Genomic DNA, 23,947 nt, shown 5'->3' with positions numbered 1-23,947 from the left:
AGACTACTAGGAAATCTCAGTACTCAGAAGGTTGAGACAGTAGGGTTAAAGATTAAGCACTGGGGTTAAAGGCATGCTCAATTAAACATTACCCCACCCACTCACACACACACCACACAAAGGGCTTCTCTGTGAAACAGCTCTGGCTGTCCTAGAACTTGCCTGTAGACCAGGCTGGAACTTACAGAGATCTTCCTGCCCCTGCCTGGGACTAAAGGCATGTGCCACTACCAGCTAACATTACTTTAAAATAGGAATAAACTGAGCTGTGAAGAAAGGGAGAGAGGTAAGATGATAGGGACGTCCTGTAGGAAATTGGAAAAGAGAGGCAAGAGCGATGGCAAATGGTTGGTCTTATAAAGGAAGAACGATACTTTTTAGTCCAAAAGGAAGAGGAAGGAAAAGTGAGGAGGAACTTTTGAGGTATGAATTAGACATTCTGACAGAGACAGATTAAGGGATTCTCATAATCACTCTGCAGGGAGAGGAAGGATAGACACAGATGGACCATCCTGATGAATGAGGATGACAAGGAATCAATGAGAACAGCCCAGTTTCCCCTCATTCTTTAAAAGTGACCATTTCCAAGCAATCCAACAGCAGCCTTCTTTTCAATACACGTTCTGTTTAGCGCTCTCATCCCTAATATGGATTCATATTACATTTCATATCAGAAGGTTCCCAAACTTATGTTTCTAGATTTAACAAGGCTCCCCCTGAGAGCCCAGTTGTGAGACTATACCCAGGGAGCCTGGGACTCATTAAACACAGTCTGGTCATTTTTCTCCTTCAGTAATTTTCCATAGCTCAGGAGTGGAGATAGTGTTGGGAAAATGAAAAATAATTCTGGTTTGGAAACTGACTAGTAGTTTAGGCAGGCAAAAGGACTGAGTAGTGTACGGGTCATGTCATGAGTCAGATAAAGACAACAGGGATTCCAAGTCAGGAGTCTAGAAAGGTACGGTTGTGGGAGAGGTGAGAACTAAATGTTAGTTTTTAATCTTTGAAGAGAGCAAAGTTGCTTATAGTGATGCAAACCACACAATATGTTCCCACGGTTCTACAGGAAACGAAGTAGTGAAGTTAGCATGGGTGGGACTGCAGGAGGCTGCGAGTTTAAGTGGAATGGAAATTGACAGGAAAGTAAAGAAGCCTCGATATCTGGGTTCTACACTTGCGTTCTGCTAACTGCGCACTTTGCAGAAGTCACTTATTTTTCCTCGGTTTAAACTAGAAGACTTCCAGGACCCTTTCTGGTCTGCATGGTGAAATTTTTTTAGGACAGTGTCAGATTGATTGGCGACAAAGACCGCTCTCATCCCGCTGCTCGCCTCCAGCGAGGAGCCCGGAACCTTTCTGCTGTGCTGTCTACCCGGACGTGCCGAGGCGGAGACCGGAAGCCCCTTGTCGGTTCCGGGTTTTCTGGGCTACTACGATGGCGATGAGTTTCGAGTGGCCGTGGCAGTACCGCTTCCCGCCCTTCTTTACGTGAGGCTCAGACCCCGAGAAACCCCATGCACCTCCCTCCCCTCCCCGGGGTTCAGGGCCCAGCCCGGATGATTCACTTGGGGTTCCGGGGAAGACAGGAGCCTCCGGCCGCCTTCCGTCCAGCCAGCCCTTCACGTTCTCCCTAATGGTGCTGCTTTCGCCCTCTCACGCTCTCTTATTCTGCGTCCCACTCCCTTCACCCGGCAGGTTACAGCCGAACGTCGACACTCGGCAGAAGCAGCTGGCCGCCTGGTGCTCTCTGGTTCTGTCCTTCTGCCGCTTGCACAAACAGTCCAGCATGACGGTGATGGAAGCCCAGGAGAGCCCGCTCTTCAACAACGTCAAGCTACAGCGTATCCTCCCTCAGGCTCTTCCATAGCCCACACACACGCACACCCACGCTTCTCTACTTGTCCAGACGGCATCTCCCCGCTTTAGGCAGGTTTCTGCCCAAACTGGACTTGGGAGCAGACTGAGATACATGGCAGACAATCATTTTACACGCACCCTCCCAAGCAGTGCCAGACCCTTACCCTAGCGTTAATAAGTTCTGGGTCTTACAATCTGGGCCGTTAAGTCAAGTTCCAAGCTTTACAACCCGGACTGTTTTAAACAATTTGAAACTCGTCTCGGTGAGGGTCAAACCCCTAAACCACCTTTAATAATTTTCTGTGCTTTACTCCACCTCTCCCAGGAAGTGAGGGTCATTTATTTTTGCTGACTGATTCATAGGTAGAATATGTGAAGAAAAGGACAGAGAATGACGGGAATGGGGAATGGTAACACTCTTTATTTTCTAAAACTCTTGGGTTTTTTGTTTGTTTGTTTGTTTGTTTTTGAGACCCAGCCCATCCTTGTATATTGGCGATTCTTGTATCCATCTCATAAGGGTGGGCCTGTACAACCACACTCTGCCAGTTCTTGGGAGTTTCTTTTTACCTTTTCAGAATATTCAGAAAATGCTAACTTGTATCTTCTTCAAAAATTGCATGTATGTATAGCAGGGAAAGGAAGGGACTAGATGATACTCATCATGGGCCCCTGCTCTGAAGATTTTTTTATTTAAGCCAGTTCACACGTAGGCCAACCCCTTAACCCTAAACCAGGGAAACTTCCTGTGGAGTCAATCCAGATTGTATTAGAGGAGCTAAGAAAGAAAGGTAGGTTCAATTCCTCAGATACCTGTGTTCTTCTTCCTTGGGTTTTCCTGAGGGCAGAGCAGGGCATCTCTTTTCCTCTTAATGACTTTTTTTTTCCTCTCCTCTAGCTTGAAGCCGCAGGTATTCTGAGGTGGCCCAATTCATTTTTCCCCCATTAACAGCCAAAATTAAAATCCCTCTATGGCCTAAACCTGAAGAGAGATGGCCTAAGGAGAACAGGATGCTTTATATATAAGAATAGTAAAATAAATATTGAATCTCTTCTTCTGAAGGCAGTCTCTTCCACTCTGCCCTCTGTTGGTGTTTGCCCCTCTGTCCCTTCTTTTAGAGCATGATGATTTCATAAGTATCTGTTTTACAGGGAACCTCGAGTGGTTGGATAAGAATAAGTCTAGCTTCCTGATCATGTGGCGGAGGCCAGAAGAATGGGGGAAACTCATTTATCAATGGGTGAGGCCACCCTGCTAAGCACTAAGCAATGACCCATGGCAAATAAGAATTGTTGCCTGTGCCCAGCCGATAGCTGGCGTTTTTCAGATCCAAACTTGGCAGAGTGGGAGTGGGCAAAAACGGAAGCACGGGCCTTTCTGGCAACCATCCTTCAGTGACTCAATGTCTCTCCTGCACAGAATCTTCCTTTCTTTGCCTGCAGGAGGCCAGAGGCTACGTGAGGCCATGTTTGGAGAATGCAGTACTGGGAACCATGAGTGCTATTGTTGGCTGGAGCCTCTGGCCACAGGAGATAAATGGGGAAAGGAAGGGAGAGGGGAAAAAAAAAGACCTGGGTTCCTCTCCCACTGTGCCTTCATGGTGTCACTCCATGAATGAGACCTTCTGAACCAGCGTGGGTGTGAGGACAGCGTACTCTGTCCCTTGGACTCCACGTTACCACCATCCCCAAACACTCCCAAGAGAGAAGGAGGGGAGGAAGCACCAACAACCTAAATATAACAAACACACACCACCCATTCCTGAGCAGAAAACAACCAGGATGAGAGGTCACTTTTCAGACACGTGAACGGCTGTGGTTTAGTGGTTCCAAATGTGTGTACACACAGACAAATATAGCACCTGTAGGGCTAATGGGTTTAGGGCCCTGCAGAGGTGACAGTCCTGATCTGGGAATAGGCACCATTCCTGGAGGGAAAAGGTAGAGATGACGTTTACCTTCTCCCAGATTTGCGGGCCTTGCTCAGCCCTCATTGTTTGTGCCCTCAGGTTTCCAGGAGCGGCCAGAACAACTCTGTGTTTACCCTGTATGAACTGACCAGTGGGGAAGACACGGAGGACGAAGGTAATTCCCTTTTCTTCTTCCAGGCCTCTGATCAGAACCCTCTTCTCTCCAGTATTGGTTTAATGCATCTTCAGACTCACCATTTCTCTGTCTCTGAATTCCATAATGCAAAGTTCTGTGGGTTTTGTTGTTGTTGTTTGTTTGTTTTTTAAGATTTATTTTTAGCTGGGTGGTGGTGGCGCATGCCTTTAATACCAGCCCTCAGGAGGCAGAGACAGGTAGATCTCTGATTTCAAGTCCAGTCTGGTCTACAGAGCAAGTTCCAGGACCCCTAGGGCTACACAGAGAAACCCTGTCTCAAAAAAAAAAGTTTATTTTTATGTTATGCACATGAGCGTTTGCCTGAACGTATGTATATGCACCACATACATTCCTGGTGCCCATAGGGGCCAGAAGAGGTCATTGGATGGATCCCCTAAAACTGTTGTGAGCAGTCACATAGGTGCTAGGAACCAAATCCATTACCTCCACAAGAGCAGCAAGTATTCTTAACCACTGAGCCATTCCTCCAGTGCAGTTCAAAACTTAACTCTCATCTAAACATTCCATACCACTTGAGTTTACAAACAAACCAGCTTTTATTGCTGTGGATGTTTGTGTATTTTTAGATTTCTCAGGGCTATGTTAAGAATTGTTGCTGAAAAAGCCAGCGAGGAACCAGCGTGGGGGATTAAACTTGGGATTTCATTCCTTGCTGACTCAAGCTCTCTTTCACCCTTCCTTCTCATAGAAGGCTCAAGATTTGTGGGTGTCAGCTGAAGGGATTGGGCCAACACCCCCAGCCCCACCCCCTGCCCATTTAAAATTGAGTTTGTGCCAAGCAAGGATTTGTATGGCCTTTGATTTTTACATAGGGAAAATACCTTCATAGCTTTTTTTTCCCTGTGACTCTTTATTCTGATCCCCAGGATCACCAAAAGTTTGGTTCTTTGCCAGGGTCGGGGGTAGGTGTTCTGCCAGGCTGTGAGTGCTCCAACAGACCTTACACTGCTTGGCTGTCTCCCCTCCCTAACGGCCTCTGCGTGCTGTTCCCACCATCACCCCGTGAGTTCAGCACTGCAGCCTGGCCCAGCCCACCACTCAGCCTGTACAAAGCTGGAAGCTTCCTCAGAATGCTCACTCCTTGACTTGAGCTGGGCTCCCTGTGTATGTGTCAGGAGGGGTGAGGGGTGAGGTGAGCAAGCCTGTCAGGGCTTGTCTGCTGCCTCTCACATCTTGACAGTACCTTCCCATATCTCTGGCTACTCCTCTGGCCCTTGGTTCCCTTTCATCTAGGAAAGGACGATTTTGGCTGTGAACTTTAGCTTTTTTATACTTTAGGAAGTATAGCTAGGGGTGTCAGCTATACTTCCATGTATTTAGGCAGACCTCCTGGTTTATACAGATGTTTGGATGGGGTCACTGTCCAGTGCATGGGCCCTGACCTAGTTCAGGTTATCAGGCTTACTTTTGGTCCTAAAGGCAAAGGGTGTCCGTGGTACGTTAGATATTTGATAACAGCAAATGTCTCTGGAGGTAGAACTGAGAAGGTCAAATGAGCCTGCTTCACTTCATGCTGTCCAGGCTGCCTTCCACTCCTCACTCCCAGTGAGTGCCCAGGAAGTGTGAATGGCAGCTGCAGTGGTACAGATAGCACACAAATAGAATAGCCTGGCTTTGGAGTCCTCAGCTTCTAGCTCAGCCATGGAAAGAACTGAGTGTCCTGACTGACCATCTCTTCCTCTCTAGAGTTCCATGGGCTGGATGAGGCGACCCTACTTCGTGCTCTGCAGGCCCTACAGCAGGAGCACAAGGCTGAGATTATCACTGTCGGTGATGGCCGGGGAGTCAAGTTCTTCTAGCGGAGACCTGTCTCCCTCCACTTCTTACCGCCCACCTTTCCAGGGCTTTCAAAAGGCGACAGACCAAGTGTCCCACAGACTGGATCACTCACTCCACCAGACTCAAAGGGCTCAAGTCCTGAAAGCTCGGACTTAGGGATATTTCCCACATAATCCATTCTACCTACCCCTGGGACTGGGTGAGCCCACGGTGCCAGGGAGAAAGGATGTTTCTTGCCCTACCTCCTTTCCCATCCTAGACTGTCTCTGGGCCAGGGTCTATAAACCTGACACTTTACATGTGTTCTCACACATAAGTACACACCTACATGCGCCTACACACGCTTCTTTCTCCTCCCCCCTCCCACTCCTTTAGCTGCTATTGCCTCCTTTCTCAGGCTGGTGCTGGATCCTTCTTAGGGGATGGGGGAAGCCCTGGCTGCAGGCAGCCTTCCAGGCAATACGAAGATAGGAAGCCCCAGAAGGGGCCTGGCAATGAAAGGCGGGCCCACTCTGATTTAAGATATTAAAATCTCTACTCCCACTGCCTGCCTGTTACTACTGCTGGAATAGGACTGCAGAAGGCGGGGCGGGTTCCACCTGATTGTGTCCCAGCCAAGGAGAGAGAAGAATCCTTTGGCCTTTGTACAAGAGAAGGGCTGCTGGGTTTGGGGGTCTCCAGTGAGTCCCTAGTTTTCCATGTGCTGGGTGGGTTGTGTGGAGGAGTGCTGTTGGAACATAGCTTGGGGACAGACTGCTCTCTAAATTGGAGTCACTTAATTGCTCTCCCGTGGAAGTCCTGAACTATTCTGAAGCCCCTCCCTCCACCCATCTGGTCTGGGTGGGGTAGTTGTGGCCAAGGGGAGCTGGGGGGGGGGGAACCGGATGTGAACTTTGGTTTATTGAAGACTTTGGCAAACAGAAGGGGAGGAAGGAGAGCCCACAGCAAAAACAGCCTTTCTGGCCAGGGCCAGACTCAGGCCAAGGTGGGGTGGAGCTGATGGGTGACCAGCTCTTGGTTGGGGGTGGTGGCACTTGTCCTGGAGTACACACAACCCATCTGTGTGGACTGGGGGGGGGGGGTCTAGCTGAGTCAGAAAAACCTTACCTTTCCAACACCGATGTTAGGCCTGGGGCTACTCCTGATTAGGGCTGGGTAGTGCTTGCTGCCTTATCAGAGGCATGCAGGCTAGTGGTGCCCCTCCTCAGCTGCCCTCCTCCCCACCGAGGCACGGGAGCCTCAGTCACTTTTCATCTCCTGTTCCAGTGTCCTCCAACTCCCCCACCCCAAACATGTTTGCACTCTCCTTGTGCGGGAGCACACCCACCGCTTCCTCCCACTCACTCAGCTCTAGCCTGGGAAAAGGGTTGAAGGCGGAGAACTCTGGAGAGCAAGGCGGGCGGGCGACTTGGGGGCTAAGCGGCGGGTGGCAGAGGTGAGGGCAGCACCGCAGCTCCACGCGGTGCAACGCGCCGGGCTCACAAGTTGGTGGCCCAGGGGGGTGAGGACCGGTCTCGGCTGGGGGCGGGTCGTGGGGCGGAGCTGGGGGCGGGTCGCCAGGACTGCCCGCAGGGGGCTGGGGCCCCAGCCGCTCAGCCGGAGCGCTGCGCACCCAGCCGGTCCGCCTGTCAGGCCGCCGCCTCCAGTCGCCTGGCTTTCCGCCCTGCGGCGCCCGTCCCTTCCCCATGCTAGCACCTCGGACTACGGAAAACGGGGTCTCCATGTCCCAAACCGAGGCTGACTTGGCTCTGCGGCCACCGCCGGCTCTCATCTCCTCGGGGCCAACCCGCTTGGGGCCACCTCCTCGGCGAGTGCGCCGCTTCTCTGGGAAGGCTGAGCCCCGACCCCGCTCTTCACGACCGAACCGCCGCAGCTCAGTCGATTTGGGACTGCTGAGCTCCTGGTCTCAACCAGTGTCACTCCTTCCGGAACCCCCTGATCCTCCGGACCCCGCTGGCCACACGAAAAGCCCACCTAGCGCCAAAGAAACCTCCGAGAGCACATGGACCGGGGCAGCCCTGGTGAAGGCTGCAGACTCGGCAGGTCCTGAGCTTGCGGTACCTTCGGGAGGTCTCGGGTCCCGGGAACCACCGAGGCTTCTTGATGCTGCAGCCCGGGAGCGGCGGCGGGAGCAGGAAGAGAAAGAGGACACAGAGACCCAGGCTGTGGCAACGTCTCCAGATGGCCGATACCTCAAGTTTGACATTGAGATTGGAAGAGGCTCCTTCAAGACGGTGTATCGAGGGCTAGACACCGACACCACGGTAGAGGTGGCCTGGTGTGAACTGCAGGTGTGGCTGGGCGCCCCCTCTGTGTTACCTGGGGATGGGGCCCTTTGGAGTCGCAGGTTGGGAAAACGGGAGGACAACATCAAGGAAAGAATCTTTTTTTTTTTTTCTTATCAGATGTTCAGGCACCCTTGCTCTCCTTGCAGGCAAGATCTCACTGACTCTGGGTGGGTTCAGGAGAAACTGAGGCAGGTGGTATATGGTGGTTCCCAATGAGCCAATGAGCATAGCTAGCTTTACTTTCAAGCCTCTCTACAAATCTGAGTGTTGGGAAACTGAGTAGGGAGGGAGGCAGCCCCTCCAGTCTCCTGCCCTGGGCACCACTGCCTAGTCCTCTTTTTCCCCAAGTCCTTAGAGTTTCTGTTGTGACTCTGGTCCTCTTGCTCCTCCTCCTTCCTCTTGCTCCTCCTCTCCACCTCCAAAAAGATTTAGGGTAGTTATGGCAGAAGGGGGCTCCCCAGGTCCCTTCTGAAGCAGTCAGCCTTACAGACTTCTCAGCAACTTCAGGGTGCAGGGACAGGACACTCTAGTTGAAGCTGGAGTCCAGTCCGGTTTCACACCCCTCTACATACCTGGGTTCTCCCTTTCCATTGCCAAAGGAGCTGAGCTCTAGCAAGTTTTAGACTTCAGGAGGATGCAGATTTTTAGCACTTTCTTCCTCCCGTTGCTCCCACTCTAAGTGTGAGTGGTTCCAGAAACTCAAGATCCAGATTAGGGAACAAAACCAGGAGGAGGGGTCCTTCCACTTTGGCTCTGGCACAGGACTCTCCGCTAGTGCCTGCTAGTGCCGCGCCCCAGGCTTTAAGCCAGGCCAGGAGAATCGGCCAGACTCAGGGGAGGGGAAGGGAGGGAGAGAGAGAGAGAGAGAAAGGAGGGGTGGGACAGCCCCAGCCATGGGGGGCGGTCTCCTGGCCCTGGTTCAGGATCTTTTCTTTCTTGGTACCTTCATCTACCTCTTTCTAGAGCCTGCAGTTCCTAGGTTTTAGGGCCAACCTCTTGCCGACCCCAATTCCCGGCCCGTGGTCTGCCTGCTGCCTACCGGCTGCCAGCCCCAGGGCACAAGCCCCCCCCAACTTCCACAGTTGGCTCTGGAGGCCACAAAGGCGCTATTGAGCGCCGGGCTCCCAGACCTGTGCATAAAGACGCTTGTGTCCAGCGGGGGGTCCGGAGTGCTGCCCCAGGCCCAGGATGGGTGTGTTCTTGGAGCAGTAAGAAGAGACCACAACCAAAAGTCGGGGGTCTGCTGCCCTTCTGGCTAGCGATCTCACCAATCTAACCCCGGCCATATGCTCCTGTCCTCATCCTGCCCCCCCCCCCAAGTTCTGCCCCAGATATCCCGTGCTCTTCTTCCTGGGGTTCTGGGTCTGATGTGACCCCGATCGTCCCATCCCACAGACTCGGAAACTATCTCGAGCTGAACGGCAGCGATTCTCCGAGGAGGTTGAGATGCTTAAGGGGCTGCAGCACCCCAACATCGTCCGCTTCTATGACTCGTGGAAGTCGGTGCTGAGGGGCCAGGTTTGCATCGTGCTGGTCACTGAACTCATGACCTCCGGCACGCTCAAGACGTGAGCTCTGGCCTGGGTGGGAGGGGGAGGATGGGACGTCACTCCGAGGCCCTGGGAACTTCTCCCAGTCACGACTATGTCCTCCCAACACACCAGTCAAAAATGTCTGTATCTTTGTTGTGCTTAACAGCAGCGTCTCTTAGGTCTTTGCTTAATATCTTCCTGCTGGGTTTCACTGCTCATCTTTGCCCTCCCTACCTTGCTGCCACACTACTGATGTCCCCGCAACACATACACAACAGCAGCCCTCATTATCCCATCTTCCTGCAACCTAGAGGAAATCTGACCCTTTGACTGCCTCCTCAAACCTCTTCAAGATTTCCTACTGCCCTGGGGTAAAGTCCACAAAGTCCCTAAAATACACTCTCATTTCTAGCTTAATTTACAAAGCCAGTTCTCAGTGACTTCTCCCACCCTGCCCTGTCACTCCTGTGGTCCTTCAGCAGGGAAAATCTCCATCTCTTTCCATTTTCACCCTTGAACTTAATACTCCTCCTTCAAGGCAAAAGTTATTTCCTCAGTGAAATCCTCCCCCACTCTTGGGACAGTTAGTCATTCCTTCCTGCTCCCTCAGCACCTTCTTTGGCGGTCACCCTATCTCCGAATTTACCATCAGTCATTTTGTAACCTATTTACCGTACTCATTGACTCAGTTTCTTTTGGGGCCAGACGGACCTGATTTAAAAGAATCTAGCAGGGGACGCGGAGGTGGCAAGGGTAGGATGAGAGGAAATTTTCCAGTCCAGGAATCGATATCCCCACGCCGACCATGGTTATGCGCCCTCTCCCAGGTACCTGAGGCGGTTCCGCGAAATGAAGCCCCGAGTCCTTCAGCGCTGGAGTCGCCAAATCTTGAGGGGACTTCATTTCCTACATTCCCGAGTGCCCCCCATCCTGCACCGAGATCTCAAGTGTGACAACGTTTTCATTACCGGCCCTTCAGGCTCTGTCAAAATCGGAGATCTCGGACTGGCCACACTCAAGCGCGCCTCCTTTGCCAAGAGCGTCATCGGTGAGTCTCTCCAGCAGGGCCTTTGCCTTTGCTAGCTCCCCCACATCAGAAAAGAGCTCCAACAGGGCTTTGGAGAGCTCCCGAACTAGAGCAACCCATTCTTCCTGCCCCTAGAACACACTTCGGGCAAGAGTTGGTCACCAGAACTCCCGGGGTTGCCCTTGGGCTACTTAGCCCATGATATACCCGAATGGAGGGAGGGGACCAAAAGGAAGGCCTGACCTTTTCTGTGGGTCCAACAGGGACCCCGGAATTTATGGCCCCCGAGATGTATGAGGAAAAATACGACGAGGCGGTGGACGTGTACGCCTTTGGCATGTGCATGCTGGAGATGGCTACATCTGAGTATCCCTACTCTGAGTGCCAGAATGCAGCACAAATCTACCGCAAGGTCACGTCGGTGAGAAGGACGGGGTTCGGGAAGAAGGGATCCCCAGAGGTCCTCCCACTTTCCTGCCCTCTAACTAGCCTGTCTGTTGCCGGTACCCTTTATCTTAATAAAAACAGGCCAGACAGAAAGATGCCCCAGTGAAGCAGAATTGTGTTGTATGCACATAAGCCCCTCACACAAGCTAGTAAGAATATGTGCAATCCTAAGCGTTTACAAGCAACTTCACATCTAGTCTCGGCAGATCTTCCTAGTTGTCCCACCAGGTGAGCCAGGCAAATGTTCTGCTCTGCGCTTTACAAATGAGAAAACAACCAACCGGGAAGTCTTGGGCGAGGTCACACCAACAATATGTGGAGGGAATGGATTGAAAATCGAGTCTCTCAGTACCAGCACCCTTCCCCCACCCGAGCCTTGGAGACTGCCTGCTTTGCACACTTCCTGAGAGCTGGCTTGCAGGCAACCCGAGGCCTCATGCAACTCTTCTCTCAGGGCACAAAGCCCAACAGCTTCTACAAGGTGAAGATGCCGGAGGTGAAGGAGATCATTGAAGGCTGCATCCGCACGGATAAGAACGAGAGGTGGGGTCCCCCGGGCCAGAGAGGGCATAAAGACGAAGCTAGGGTGGCAGCAGGCTCAGCTCCTCACTTCTCCACGGTCCCCAGGTTCACCATTCAGGATCTCCTGGCCCACGCGTTCTTCCGCGAGGAACGAGGTGTGCACGTGGAGCTGGCAGAAGAGGATGACGGCGAGAAGCCGGGTCTCAAACTCTGGCTGCGCATGGAGGATGCGCGGCGCGGGGGGCGCCCACGGGACAACCAGGCCATTGAGTTCCTGTTCCAGCTTGGCCGGGATGCTGCTGAGGAGGTGGCTCAGGAGATGGTGAGGAGATAGGTCCTGCTTTGATTGAGCTTGTAAAGGGATCAGCCAATCTGTCATTAGTCATTAGGGTGGGCCACTAGAGGGGCAAGAGGAGGCTCCCACCCAGAAGAGCATCTCTTACAGGGGTCTTCCTGCCTCTCCTGCCTTAATTCACCTGTACACACTAGGGTTTTTTTTCCAGAACCAATCGTGGATCCTCTAACCTCGCTTCTTTGTTTCTTGCAGATTCATTTATCATGGAATGTCCTTCTTGGCAATTTATCTATTTATTTTTCCCTCTCCACCTTCTTTGTCGTCCCCCCACCCCCAATGCTTAGCACCCTCAATTCCAGGAAGGTCACTCCTCTGGAGTTAAAAGTTGAATGCTTCTTTCCATATCAGTGGGGCCTCTACACAGCCTCAACCGTGGGCTTGGTTTTATACCGGAATGCAGTTACCATCTCTCTCCTCTGCTAGACTAGAAACTATCCATGACCAGACAACACTTACTGATTTTTTTTTCTCTAAGCCCTTACTGTTTGGCAGGTGGTAGGTCCTCCTTAGCAATCACACGTGACTTGAAGCACTTTCACGTGAGCCTGTTTGGAAGGCAATTTTATCCCAACTTATCGATGAAGAAATGCAAGCTCAGAGAGACTGACTGTCTTGTCTGGAGTCCCAAGTAAACAAATGAGAAAGCGGGATTTAAGCTCAGGCCATTCAGATTTGGTCAGGTGGCCCTGCTGCTGTTCTTCTATTCCACCTGCAAAACTCACAGCTAAACTGAAAGGGAAGGGGAGGGGCAGGGAGGAGCAGACACTGGTGGAAGAGAAAGCAGGTGTGGGCATAGACAATACCAGGGTAGAACCTTAAAAGCTTGTTGAGAAGAGCCTGAATGGGAGTAGGTGTGAGAATAGGGGGTTCTCAATAGAGAAATGGCAGCAGCAAGGTCAAGGGTCATCTGTGCTGGGTCAAGAACCTGAGACTATCCTGACGTAGTGGCACGTATTTTTTTTTTCTTTTTTTAAATCTACTTATTGTGTACACAGTGTTCTGTCTGCATTTTGCCTGCACACCAGAAGAGGACATCAGATCTCATTACAGATGGTGGTGAGCCACCATGTGATTGCTGGGAGTTGAACTCAGGACCTCTGGAAGAGTAGCCAGTGCTCTTAACCTCTGAGCCATCTCTCCAGCCCCAGTGGTTCATATTATTGACCCCAGCACTCAGGAGGCAAAAGTAGATGAATCTCTGAGCTCAGCTCGGTTTATATTGTGAGGCCAGGGATACACAGTGAGACCCTATCTCTAATGATAATAACTTGAGACTGAATGTGGCAAAAATGCAATTGCCAAAGCACTGCCCATCTTGACTATAGATGCAATCTTTTTAAAAAGTTACATCTTGTAGTTGGGCCTTGGTGGCGCACACCTTTAATCCCAGCACTCGGGAGGAAGAGGCAGGCGGATCTCTGTGAGTTCGAGGCCAGCCTGGTCTACAAGAGCTAGTTCCAGAACTGCTAGGGCTGTTGCACAGAGAAACCCTATCTTGAAAAGATTTTTTAAAGAAGTTATATATTATTTGTGTGTGACTGTGTGTATGTATGTGGGTGCACATTTGCCACAGCATACAAGCAGAGGTCAAAGGACAACTTGTAGGAATCACTTTTCTCCTTCCATCGTTCTGACTCAGGCTGTAAGGCTTGGCAGTGGGCACCTTTATATACAAAGCCAGCCTGCCTGCCCTCAATATCAAATCTTGATCTATTACCTGCAAGGGATGTGTGTGTGTGTGGGAGTGTGTGTGTGTGTGTGTTCGTGTGTGTGTGCGCTGTATTACTTTTCTGTGTGGGTGTGCATGTATGCATGCATGTATGCATGTGCATGCTTTGACATGGGTGCTGGGGGTTGGAATTCAGGCCTTCATGATCACTATCATGTCTAGAACAGCAGCAAAGTTTATTCCCCAGTGTTATCGAGAAGGCTTAACAAGGATGAGTTTTCAGTAACAGACATGGTACTTAGTCAATAAATAGCTCCTTCCTCATTCCTAGAGGCCTCAAAAGGTGTCCTAATAGATCCTCTCCCCCTCCTCCCTCCCTCTCTCCTCTCTCTGAATGTACAGAAGTGTATGTACATATGTGTGAAGGCCAGAAGCCAATTTAAAGGTGTCCCGATGGATCCATCCTGTCTGTCTGTCTCTGTCTCTCTGCATGTACAGATGTATATGTGCATATGTGTGGAAACCAGATGTTAACTTTGAGTGTCATGCCTAAAGAACCAGCAACCTTGTTTTTGAGACAGGGTCTCTTACTGGGACCTGGGGCCTGCTAATTAGGCTAGACGGGTGGCCAGCCTCCCCTGGCACTGAGATTACAAGCATGCTTGCCTGACCCTTTACATGAGCACTGGGGATCAGACTTAGGTCATGTTTGTGCAGTAGGCATTTTACTAACTTGGGTAGCTCCCCGTCCCTGGTGAGTTTTTGAGAGGGGGGAATCTGAAGCTGTCTCCCTTTCTATCCCCGACTCCAGGTAGCCTTGGGCTTAGTTTGCGAAGCTGACTACCAGCCAGTGGCCCGTGCAGTACGGGAACGGGTTGCTGCCATCCAGCGGAAGCGGGAGAAGCTTCGAAAAGCTAGGGAGTTGAAGGTTCTTCCACAGGAGTCAGGACCTCCTCCAGCAACTGTGTCCATGGCTCCTGGTGCCACCAGTACCTTCCCCCCAGAGCCCGAGGAACCAGAGGCTGACCAGCACCAATCCTTCCTCTTCCGCCATGCTAGCTACTCATCTACCACCTGTAAGTGACCCCAACTTGGAGTTCTAGGTCCCAGAAGTCCAGCCCAGAAATGCTGTCACTTATCCAGCCTTCCAACTCTAGCTGTGAACCTTCCCTTAGGGACAAATACTCCCACAATTCCCTCCTGGCTCCAGGCCCTCTTTGCCCAGCAGGTCCCCTCCTCTACCACCACAGTCCTTTATTATTATTATTTTTTGATCCACTCCCTCCCCTACCAGCTGATTGCGAGACTGATGGCTACCTCAGCTCCTCCGGCTTCCTGGACGCCTCAGACCCTGCCCTTCAGCCCCCCGGGGCGGTGCCATCCAGCCCCGCTGAGTCCCATCTCTGCTTGCCCTCGGTGAGAGGGGGGGTCCCTCGGGAGCCTTCCAGTGATTCATGACCTATCCCTTTCTCTTGAATCCCAACCCCCTACCTGTTCCCTTGTTCCTGAAATACACTATTCCTGAACTTATCTTCTCCAATTCTGTTTCCCTAGTATTCTCCCCCCATCCCTGGCACCATTTCCCTGGGTCGCCACAATTACCATCAACAGCTGTTATCACCTGATCTCATGAAGTGTATCTGCTTTCAGGGTTTCGCCTTGTCCATTCCACGCTCTGGCCCTGGCAGTGACTTTTCTCCTGGGGACAGGTATGTTCAGGTTTAAGTTGGGGTACCAGGGTGAGACAGAAAGTTCTGGGTCCCCACTGCCCACTTAAACACTTCTATCTTCTTTCCCCTGCCCAGCTGTGCCTCAGATGCAGCATCAGGCCTCAGTGACATGGGAGAAGGGGGGCAAATGAGGAAGCCTCCAGTGAAGAGCCTTCGCCGGAGACCCCGATCCCGGCTTCGGGTCACTAGTGTATGGCGAGCATAGGAGCTGGGGAACAACCTACAGAACCCGTGGGGAACTGCCAGGGAGACAGGGGAGGCGGGCCAGAAAAGCAGAGCTGCAGCGTGTGACTGCGTGTGACCTTCAGTGCCAGACTCTGGGGGTAGAATCTGCTCAGTGTCCATTCTGGCCCACGTGCTTTGGCTAGAGGAGGGTGGGAGGACATGATTGAGTCAGAAGCACTGATGTCTGTCTTTCTGCCGACTTTGGATCTAAAGGTCTCTGACCAGAATGACAGAGTTGTGGAGTGTCAGCTACAGACCCACAACAGCAAGATGGTGACCTTCCGATTTGATCTGGATGGGGACAGCCCGGAGGAGATTGCAGCAGCCATGGTGAGAGGGAGAGAGACGGGCAGATTTGGATATAAGCATTTCCCTCTTGGCGGCCACGGGTGCTGACACGTTGAGATCAAATAAGGACTGGGTAGACGCGAGTGAGTGGTGTGTGCACGTGGTTCCTGCTAGAGGTGTCATACCGCCACTGGAAGTAAAGCTTGGGCGGGAGCAGCACAGGAAGGAATGGGATTGGCCCACATCCTAGCGAATGAGTAGGAACTGCAGGGAAGGTGGGAAGGGAGTGCCCAGCTGGAGGCACAGTACGAGCACCGGACAGCATTAGCTCATTAGCACTGAGTGTTGGGGGGCGGGGAACGTACTGCGGAAACCACTGTCACAGGAGGAAAGGGGTCCTACAGTAAATCCCGGGAAGTAGGATTCAGATCATGAGTGCATCCGAGAGCAGCTCTGCAGTGGCAGTGTACGCCTGAGCCTGATATCTTGAGCACTTAGGAAGTGGAAACAGGAAAATCAAGGGTTCAGGGTCGCCCTTGGCTGCACAGCAGTTCAAGGCCAGCACAGGCTACACACATATAAAGTAAAGAAAGTTAGGCAGAGAGAAACACGACTAGAATGGTTTTGTTTAAGATTTATTTGTGTATATGAGTACTCTTATTTGCATGTATGCCTACATGACAGAAGAGGGCATCAGTTCCCATTATAGATGGTTATGAGCCACCATGTTGTTGCTGGGGATTGAACTCCGGACCTCAGGATGAGCAGGCAGTGGTCTTAACCAATAAGCCATCTGTCTAGCCCTGAGAATGGGTTTTAAGTAGACCATTCTGCTGTGAGATGTGGGAGGGTTTTAGGAATAAGGAATCTGGTTGGGAGGTGGACACAAGAAGCCAGAAGGTGAAATGGAATGTGGAGGAGAAGAAAGGGTAGATCTAAGGTTTGCTTCAGGAAAATTGCTGTGTAATCCAGTACGTTCTTGACGTAGTACAGTGTGGGTAGTGGATGCCCAATAAATATTTGCTGAGTTGATATGCTAGGGAGTTAGGGAGAAGGGATATCAAGGGCAACTCGTATCAGAGGAACAAAGAGGAGCAGACTATTCAATGAGAGAAGAAGTTGGAAATGAAAGCAGGGTTTCTTAAGGGTCATGATGAGCTTGAGCAACAGCTGAGTCAAGGTCCTCCATGGCAACAGAATATGGCCAGGAAGAGCTAAAGAGAGATGGGTTTAGGAGTCCTCAGTCCAGCGCTGAGGGTGAAAATAGATCTGCAAGTGAGAGACATGGAAGCTTCTAGACTGCATCTCTTGCAAACATCCTGTTGGAGAATGAGAAGTGGGGGCACGTTGCTAAAGGACAGCAAGTTGGAGCCAAAGAAGTAGGAGGATTCTAGTGAAGGCAGAGTCCCAAGCAGGTGGCACAGGGAGAATCCTGAGCAAGACGACACTGGCTTTTGTTAGAGGTCTCAGTGGTACAGTTTCAGCAGAGTGGGGTGGCAGATGTCAGCCGCTGAGATGGTGGGGAAAACATCTGGCTTTAGGAATTCTTCACAAAGCACCTCCTCCTTGAGGCCATTCACCTAGTCTCCAGAGCAAAGACATCTAAGGCTTGTCCTCTTCCGTCAAGCCACATGACCCTTCCAGAGTCTTTATCAAGTCACACACGTTTCTGAACAGTTCTGGAAGAGGCCGGGCGCCTTCCTGTCTCTGTTTCTATCTATCCAGGGGTCTGTAGGTCTGAAAACCTTTCCCCGGGGTTCCTGCATGCACTCAGAATCCACACAAATCCAAGCGCCCTGCCCCTGGATCCAGGATCCATTTTCTTTTCTCTCCTCACTAGTTCATGTCCCTGCAGCAGAGTTTGAGACTTGGACCGAATCTTGCTGCTTTTCATCATCATCTTCATCATCTTCATCATCATCTTCAGCAGCAGCAGCAGCTGTCTGTGATCCTAAAGTCAGGACGCATGGCCATAAAAACCATAGTCCACCAGCTGCATCAGAGTCCTGTCTTCAGGATGTGCGCTGCCTTTTAATTAATTAATTAATCAATTAATTAATTAAGTTTTTCGAGACAGGGTTTCGCTGTAGTTTTTTAGAGCCTGTCCTGGAGCTAGCTCTTGTAGACCAGGCTGGCCTCAAACTCACAGAGATCAGCTTGACTCTGCCCCATGAGTGCTGGGATTAAAGGTGTGTTACATCATGCCTGACTAAATTTACGGTTTAAAAAAGAAAAAAAAAATCCAAACGCACTGTAAGTGGGGTATAGTGGCATGTTCTTGTAGTCCCCTCAGGGAGCTGAAGCTGAGGTGGGAGGATTGCCACAAGTTTGAAGCCACTCTGGACAATGTAGCAAGATCCCCACCCGCCCCGTCTCCAAACAACAAAGCGCCAAACCAACTAACCAAATACAACATAAGACTAAAACCACAACATAAAATTTACTACCGTGACCACTTTAAAGCATGTGTTCAATAGTACAGTACCCACATTGTTGTGAACCTGATCTCCAGACCTTGCAGGTCTGAAATGCTTGCTAAAGATCCTCCCACCTCCAGAAAGAAAAAAAAAAGGAACTTTTAGCCATACTCACTACCAGCAAGGCGCTCAAGTGCTCTACCCACCCCAGGACGACTTGCAGCCTGCTGTGTATTGATGTGGGGTGGAAGACAACGATGTTCCATGCTTCCCCTATTCAACAGCATTTCCCACAATGCGTGGTAGGCAGTAGGTACACAATGGCTGTGGAGTAGAAAGTGACATTTACCATTGACTGCCTTGTTCCCCTTAACCTTGTCATGCGTGACTGGGGCCCCATGTGATGTACTTTATAATCTTTCTTTGAATGCAGAAATTGTGCCTAAAAGCATGCAGCTGTGCAAAGAATTTAGGCTCTGGCTTTCAGTGGACCTGGCTTCAAATAGCATGACTTTTAGCCCACTGAACTTTAAAAAAAAATACATTATTTATTAAAGGTGCATGGGTATTTTGTCTGCATGTATGTCTGTGTGAGGGTGTCAGGTCCTCTGGGACTGGAGTTACAGGTGCTAGGAATTGAACCCAGGTCCTCTAGGAAGAGCAACTAGTGCTCTTAACCACTGAGCCATCTCTCCAGGCCCAGGCCAGCTAGACTTAATCTGAACATTAGTTATCTTCACTGCACTGGGAGGATATTAATAGACCGTAGCAGGCTGTTGGTGCTACATGTGACGATACATGGAAAGCGTTGGTGCATACAGCACACACATCCTAGGCATGTCAGTTCCTGGACCACATTCCTCCTGGACCACAAGTGCCTGGTGCACAACACATACCCAGGATTGGGAGCGGGGAAGCAACGGTGAGACAACAGCCTCCTCCCATCCCGTAACCCCCACCAGGTGTACAATGAGTTCATTCTGCCCTCGGAGCGAGATGGGTTCCTGAGCAGGATCCGAGAGATTATCCAGCGAGTGGAGACCCTGCTCAAGAGAGATCCTGGTCCTCCAGAGACTGCTGAAGATGCCCTGAGCCCTCAGGTCAGGCCTCCGGACTTCCCCAGCAGGAACAGACTCTGCCCTCAGCAGTCTGCTTGGATTAACTTCTCTTAATCTTGAGGAACTTACAACTGGCTTTTAACTCAGTTTGAGAGTCTGATGAAAGCTACAGACTCTTGTTCTAGAAAACAGTGAACAGACACTTTTAGCTTGTTATTTTGAAGTGCAGACTTGCAGAAATTGCAAGAACTATAGAACCCATTCCTTTATGCCCTTTGCCCAGATTTCCTGGTTAAGACTAGTTTTTTGACTAGTTTTCTCATTCTTCCTCTGTATTCTATGTTATGTTCCTTTGAAACACTCGAGAATAGTTTGGCAGATTTCATGCCTCTTTCCCTCCAAATATTTCAGCACATATGTTTTTTTTTTTTTTTTTTCGAGACAGGGTTTCTCTGTGGCTTTGGAGCCTGTCCTGGAACTAGCTCTTGTAGACCAGGCTGGTCTCGAACTCACAGAGATCCGCCTGCCTCTGCCTCCCGAGTGCTGGGATTAAAGGCGTGCGCCACCACCGCCCGGCCAGCACATATGTTTTTGAATCCCAAGAGGCTGTGTCTGGATTCCTAGAGGCTCATGGGTCCTATCTTAAGAATCCCCGCCTGCAAATTTCCATCTGAGACTCTGCTTTCCCCATCGTGACTGAAGGCCCCCTTTCTCCCTCAGGCAGAGCCAGAAGCACAGCCTGCCCTCCCAGGCCCACCAAATGGTAGGTTCTATGTTCTATTCCTGTTCATTGCAACCCTTGGGTTGACCTTGTGGAGGGCATAGGGGTCTGAAATCTCAACCCTTCCTCTTCAGCAGAGCCCCAGAGAAGCATCTCCCTGGAACAGAGGAGCTGGGCAGCCTTCTCTACCTCTCCATCTTCTCCTGGAACCCCCCTGTCCCCTGGAACCCCATTTTCCCTTGGGACGCCCCCTGTGTTCCCATGCCCCATCTTTCCAATCCCTTCACCCTCATGCCATCCCTGCCCATTCTCCCAGGTCTCTTCAAACCCCTGTCCGCAGACCCCCAGCTCCCCACTTCCACCCTTCTCCAGTGCTCCTCAGTTCCCACTCCCATCCTCTCACCTTCCTGTGAGTGCCCTCCCCACCAGCTCTCCCCACCCATTCCCTCCTGGTCCTTCCCAAGTCACTCTTAGCCCCTCTCCTCACCCCCTCCCTGCTACCACAGCAGGCCCCCTCCTCTCTCTAGCTAGTGCCTTCTCTCTGGCTGTGATGACTGTGGCCCAGTCCCTGTTGTCCCCTTCCCCTGGGCTTCTTTCTCAGTCTCCTCCAGGTCCCTTGCCTAGCCTGCCCCTTCCCCTAGCTTCTTGTGGCCAGGAGAGCCTTTTACCCCAAACGGCTGAGACACAGAGTGAGGTGAGTAGGGGATGGAGAGGGATATTGGGGGGAGGGAGGAGGGAGAAGGGATCCATTCTGGATCCTTTCCTTTCTCATGGTACCACACTTTGTAGGCTTCCCCAAACTCTGCTCAGCCACTACTGGGCGAAGCTAGACTGGCACCCATCTCTGAAGGTGAGGCCTTCCCCTGCCTGTTATGTTACTCTCAACACATTTGTCCGGCTAGTTTCTTCTGTCCTCCTCACTCTCCCCGCCTCATCTTCCTGCAGAGGGGAAGCCCCAGCTTGTTGGGCGGTTTCAAGTGACTTCATCCAAGGAACCAGCAGAGCTGCCCCTTCAGCCAGCACCCCCAACTCTCTCCAGTTCCCTAAAGCTTCCAACCCCTCAGCTGACCTCAGAGAGCTCAGACACAGAGGACAGTGCCACAGGAGGACCAGAGACCAGGGAGGCTCTGGCAGAGAGTGACCGTGCAGCCGAGGGCCTAGGGGTTGCGATCGAAGAGGAAGGGAATGACGGGGCCCAGACTGGGGGAAGTTCCCCACTCTTGAGCCATCCCAGCCCAGTGTGGATGAACTACTCCTACAGCAGCCTGTGTCTGAGCAGCGAGGAATCAGAGAGCAGTGGGGAGGACGAGGAGTTTTGGGCTGAGCTGCAGACTCTTCGTCAGAAGTGAGTCTGGGGAAGATGGCGGAACTAGAGGTAAACCTGGGAGCACAAAGTATGTGACTAGCCATTTCCTGCCCTTGGTGCATCCTCAGACACTTATCGGAAGTGGAGACACTGCAGACCCTACAGAAAAAGGAAATCGAAGACTTGTATAGCCGGCTTGGGAAGCAGCCCCCACCTGGTATTGTAGCCCCAGCTGCTATGTTGTCCAGCCGCCAGCGCCGCCTCTCCAAGGGCAGCTTCCCCACCTCCCGCCGCAACAGCCTGCAGCGCTCTGACCTCCCTGGCCCTGGTGAGATGGCAGCCACCCAGCTTTCATCTTTCCCTTGAGACTCCTTCCCTATCGACCCGATCTAGTCCTGGTGGTCTAGCCTTGGTTCTGGGGGGCCAGCCCCCGCTCCTCGCTGCCCCTTTCTCCACTTAGAGCTCTCCTTCCCTCATCCTGCTCCCAGGCATCATGCGAAGGAACTCCCTGAGTGGCAGCAGCACCGGCTCCCAAGAGCAGCGGGCAAGCAAGGGGGTGACATTCGCCGGGGATGTTGGCAGGATGGTGAGGGCGGGCCCAAGGGAAGGAGAGCCCAGGGAATGGTGACTGGCAGCAACTTTGCCTCTCCCCCACCTTCTGGGCATTTCCTCAGCATTTTTCTTTTCCCCTCCAGTGAATTCAGAACAGAAGTCCTATGTCTCCCCAACACCAGGGCCCACCGTGGCACTTGGGCTCTCAGAATCTGATGTTTTGGTGACCAGCTGAACTCAGCACAGAACACCCCAGCACTGAGGGGGCATAGGAAGTGCAATTGTGTTACCCTGAAGAGAGTCAAACAATGTAGGGGCTCTGCTGTGTGGAAATGTCATTTCTGTCCCTACCCCCTCCCCACCTTCATCTTTGCTCCTACCCAGGCAAGGGCTAACCACTAAGCAATCCCACTCAAGTCCAGATGCTTCTAGAAGGCCAGCTGGGAATGTAGCAGGTGTGCTCACACCACCAAAGTGAAGAGCAATCAATAAAAATATCGGGAAGGATTGTGGGTCTGTATCTGTCATGTCTTAGGAGCTGGGGGCAAAGACTTGTGGCGTGAGCCGGGTGAGGCTCTAGAAACCATTCTTCTCTCACAATGGGAGGCAGGATGGACGCTGCCCAGTTTTCTGGCTTTTTGCCATCAGGTCATGAGGAAACTCCATGACCAGTGATCCACCTGGCCAAGCTATGACCCCCTTCAGACTCCACCCTAGACCTGTATAGGCAGGTACCAGCGAATGTCAAAAGAATGAAGGTGCTTGTCTCTTGTCCTTCATCTACCCATGCAGTGACGGGAAAAGGCTGTGACATTAAGAGTCTTTAAGGCTCAGAGCAAAAGAGTGACCTTCCTCTCCCTAAGACCTGGTTCAGTCTCAAACAGCCCAGTAATCTCTCCCTTAAATCAGGTGGAAAGATCTGCTGGAAAAAGTAATTCTAGTTAAACATTTACCGCTCCCTGGGGCTGTGCCACCCCCGCAGTTACTGCCAGGGCGCTTTCCAGCATGAAGTACCATGTGTCCCTCGGCCCCCAAACACTAGCCTTGCCTTCAGGAGAGATGACTCATTTTATTTCTCTTAACTTGACCCCATCTTTCCCACTTAAGGTTCCAACTCTGCAGATACATCACACCCTCCCCCTTAACAGTTGGGCCCCTGCGAGGTGAAGGGGTAAACCACAAAGTTTGAGGAAAGGCAAGGTCGCATACCTCTCGAACAAGGAAATTAGAAGGCTGAGTAACTGTACAAACTGCATGTGAAATGAGCAATCCCCCCTCTGGCAGTGGCCAAACACACAGTCTCTGGCTTCTTGGGCTCAATCACAGTTCGAAGTTAGTAAGCCAGTGATGCTGTGAGATCGCCAGGCATCATTTAAGGGGTACAGGAGCTCCAGCAGTTTGAAGATGGTCCGTACAGTTAGGGTCCTGATGCTCTCTCCCTCTCGAGAGCTCGGGCTCGGGCAGCTTTGGCCTCATCTTCCAGCTCATCAAGGAAACGCTCCTGAGCCACTGAATAGAACGTGTAACCATCTGGCGGGGTGGGTTCAGGAAACCAAAAGCATATGGGCATTTCTTTCTTCTATCACCCTTGTTATCACCCCAAATTAATGATTGTGGAGTGCCACCCTTTTGCTCCTTTTGAACCCTTAACTGAATTGCTATCACAAAACCACTAAGCAGCGTAGATATAGTAAGATTAGGCATTAACCCCATTTTGTCCACACATTAAAGGCTACACGTCTCGTTCCCTTTTCCCTAACCCCATAAGTGGTATAGTCAGGACGGATACAAATAGCTAATACCACGGCCCCGATGCCCAGGCCAGTCACGATGTTCCGGGTCCGCCGCTGTGGCAGTGTTTTCTGCCACTGGGCAAGCTGCACCTGCCGCATAAACTGCACTTGCGCTGGGGTCAATTTATCCCGCGACGGGTCGATGCGCTGAGCGAATGGGGCATTTCCATCCTTAGCACCCAAAGGGTCACCAGCTCCAGACGCCGCCATGTTGCTGCTCCGCCCTAAGCCGCACAACCCGGAACTCGCCGGGA

General features: G+C 51.6%; 3 protein-coding genes across 7 annotated transcripts; 2 read left to right on the top strand and 1 right to left on the bottom strand.

Moving 5' to 3' along the window:
* Positions 1-1,394: 1,394 nt before the first annotated feature.
* On the top strand, positions 1,395-6,307 carry Vps25 (vacuolar protein sorting 25 homolog). The gene is made up of 6 exons (XM_038326750.1): positions 1,395-1,488; positions 1,696-1,841; positions 2,595-2,648; positions 3,010-3,098; positions 3,867-3,942; positions 5,671-6,307. Exons 1-6 carry the CDS (start codon positions 1,436-1,438, stop codon positions 5,781-5,783), a joined length of 531 nt encoding a protein of 176 aa, XP_038182678.1. The 5' UTR covers positions 1,395-1,435; the 3' UTR covers positions 5,784-6,307.
* Positions 6,308-7,383: 1,076 nt separating this feature from the next.
* Wnk4 (WNK lysine deficient protein kinase 4) lies at positions 7,384-22,408 on the top strand. Of its 5 annotated transcripts, none has more exons than XM_038328410.1 (19): positions 7,384-8,054; positions 9,447-9,619; positions 10,411-10,631; positions 10,874-11,031; positions 11,512-11,600; positions 11,685-11,901; positions 14,415-14,679; positions 14,898-15,019; positions 15,254-15,312; positions 15,409-15,523; positions 15,772-15,888; positions 19,226-19,363; positions 20,042-20,084; positions 20,177-20,736; positions 20,832-20,892; positions 20,988-21,387; positions 21,477-21,676; positions 21,837-21,934; positions 22,044-22,408. In XM_038328410.1, the coding sequence occupies exons 1-19, from the start codon at positions 7,449-7,451 to the stop codon at positions 22,044-22,046; spliced, it is 3,645 nt and encodes a 1,214-aa protein (XP_038184338.1). In that variant the 5' UTR covers positions 7,384-7,448; the 3' UTR covers positions 22,047-22,408. The 5 variants fall into 5 exon arrangements, with proteins under 5 accessions (XP_038184338.1, XP_038184336.1, XP_038184335.1 ...); XM_038328408.1 differs by having other exon boundaries at positions 21,809-21,934; XM_038328407.1 differs by having other exon boundaries at positions 20,180-20,736; positions 21,809-22,408.
* Positions 22,409-22,949: 541 nt separating this feature from the next.
* Positions 22,950-23,932, bottom strand: LOC119813213 (cytochrome c oxidase assembly factor 3 homolog, mitochondrial). The gene is made up of 2 exons (XM_038328411.1): positions 23,690-23,932; positions 22,950-23,430 (listed from the first exon to the last, which is right to left on the bottom strand). Exons 1-2 carry the CDS (start codon positions 23,901-23,903, stop codon positions 23,318-23,320), a joined length of 327 nt encoding a protein of 108 aa, XP_038184339.1. The 5' UTR covers positions 23,904-23,932; the 3' UTR covers positions 22,950-23,317.
* Positions 23,933-23,947: the final 15 nt, after the last annotated feature.

This window comes from Arvicola amphibius, chromosome 4 (genome assembly GCF_903992535.2).
Source record: "Arvicola amphibius chromosome 4, mArvAmp1.2, whole genome shotgun sequence".
Classification (NCBI taxonomy): Eukaryota; Metazoa; Chordata; class Mammalia; order Rodentia; family Cricetidae; genus Arvicola; species Arvicola amphibius.
This window is presented reverse-complemented; position numbering and strand designations above follow the sequence as displayed.

Coding starts and splice junctions, on each gene's coding strand:
- Vps25 (XM_038326750.1), top strand. CDS start 1,436: ATGGCGATGAGTTTCGAGTGGCCGTGGCAGTACCGCTTCCCGCCCTTC. Junction 1,489..1,695: donor CGCTTCCCGCCCTTCTTTAC/GTGAGGCTCAGA, acceptor TTCACCCGGCAG/GTTACAGCCGAACGTCGACA. Junction 1,842..2,594: donor CAACAACGTCAAGCTACAGC/GTATCCTCCCTC, acceptor ACCCTAAACCAG/GGAAACTTCCTGTGGAGTCA.
- Wnk4 (XM_038328406.1), top strand. CDS start 7,449: ATGCTAGCACCTCGGACTACGGAAAACGGGGTCTCCATGTCCCAAACC. Junction 20,893..20,987: donor ACTGGCACCCATCTCTGAAG/GTGAGGCCTTCC, acceptor ATCTTCCTGCAG/AGGGGAAGCCCCAGCTTGTT. Junction 21,388..21,476: donor CTGCAGACTCTTCGTCAGAA/GTGAGTCTGGGG, acceptor GTGCATCCTCAG/ACACTTATCGGAAGTGGAGA.
- LOC119813213 (XM_038328411.1), bottom strand. CDS start 23,903: ATGGCGGCGTCTGGAGCTGGTGACCCTTTGGGTGCTAAGGATGGAAAT. Junction 23,431..23,689: donor GGCCGTGGTATTAGCTATTT/GTATCCGTCCTG, acceptor CCACCCCGCCAG/ATGGTTACACGTTCTATTCA.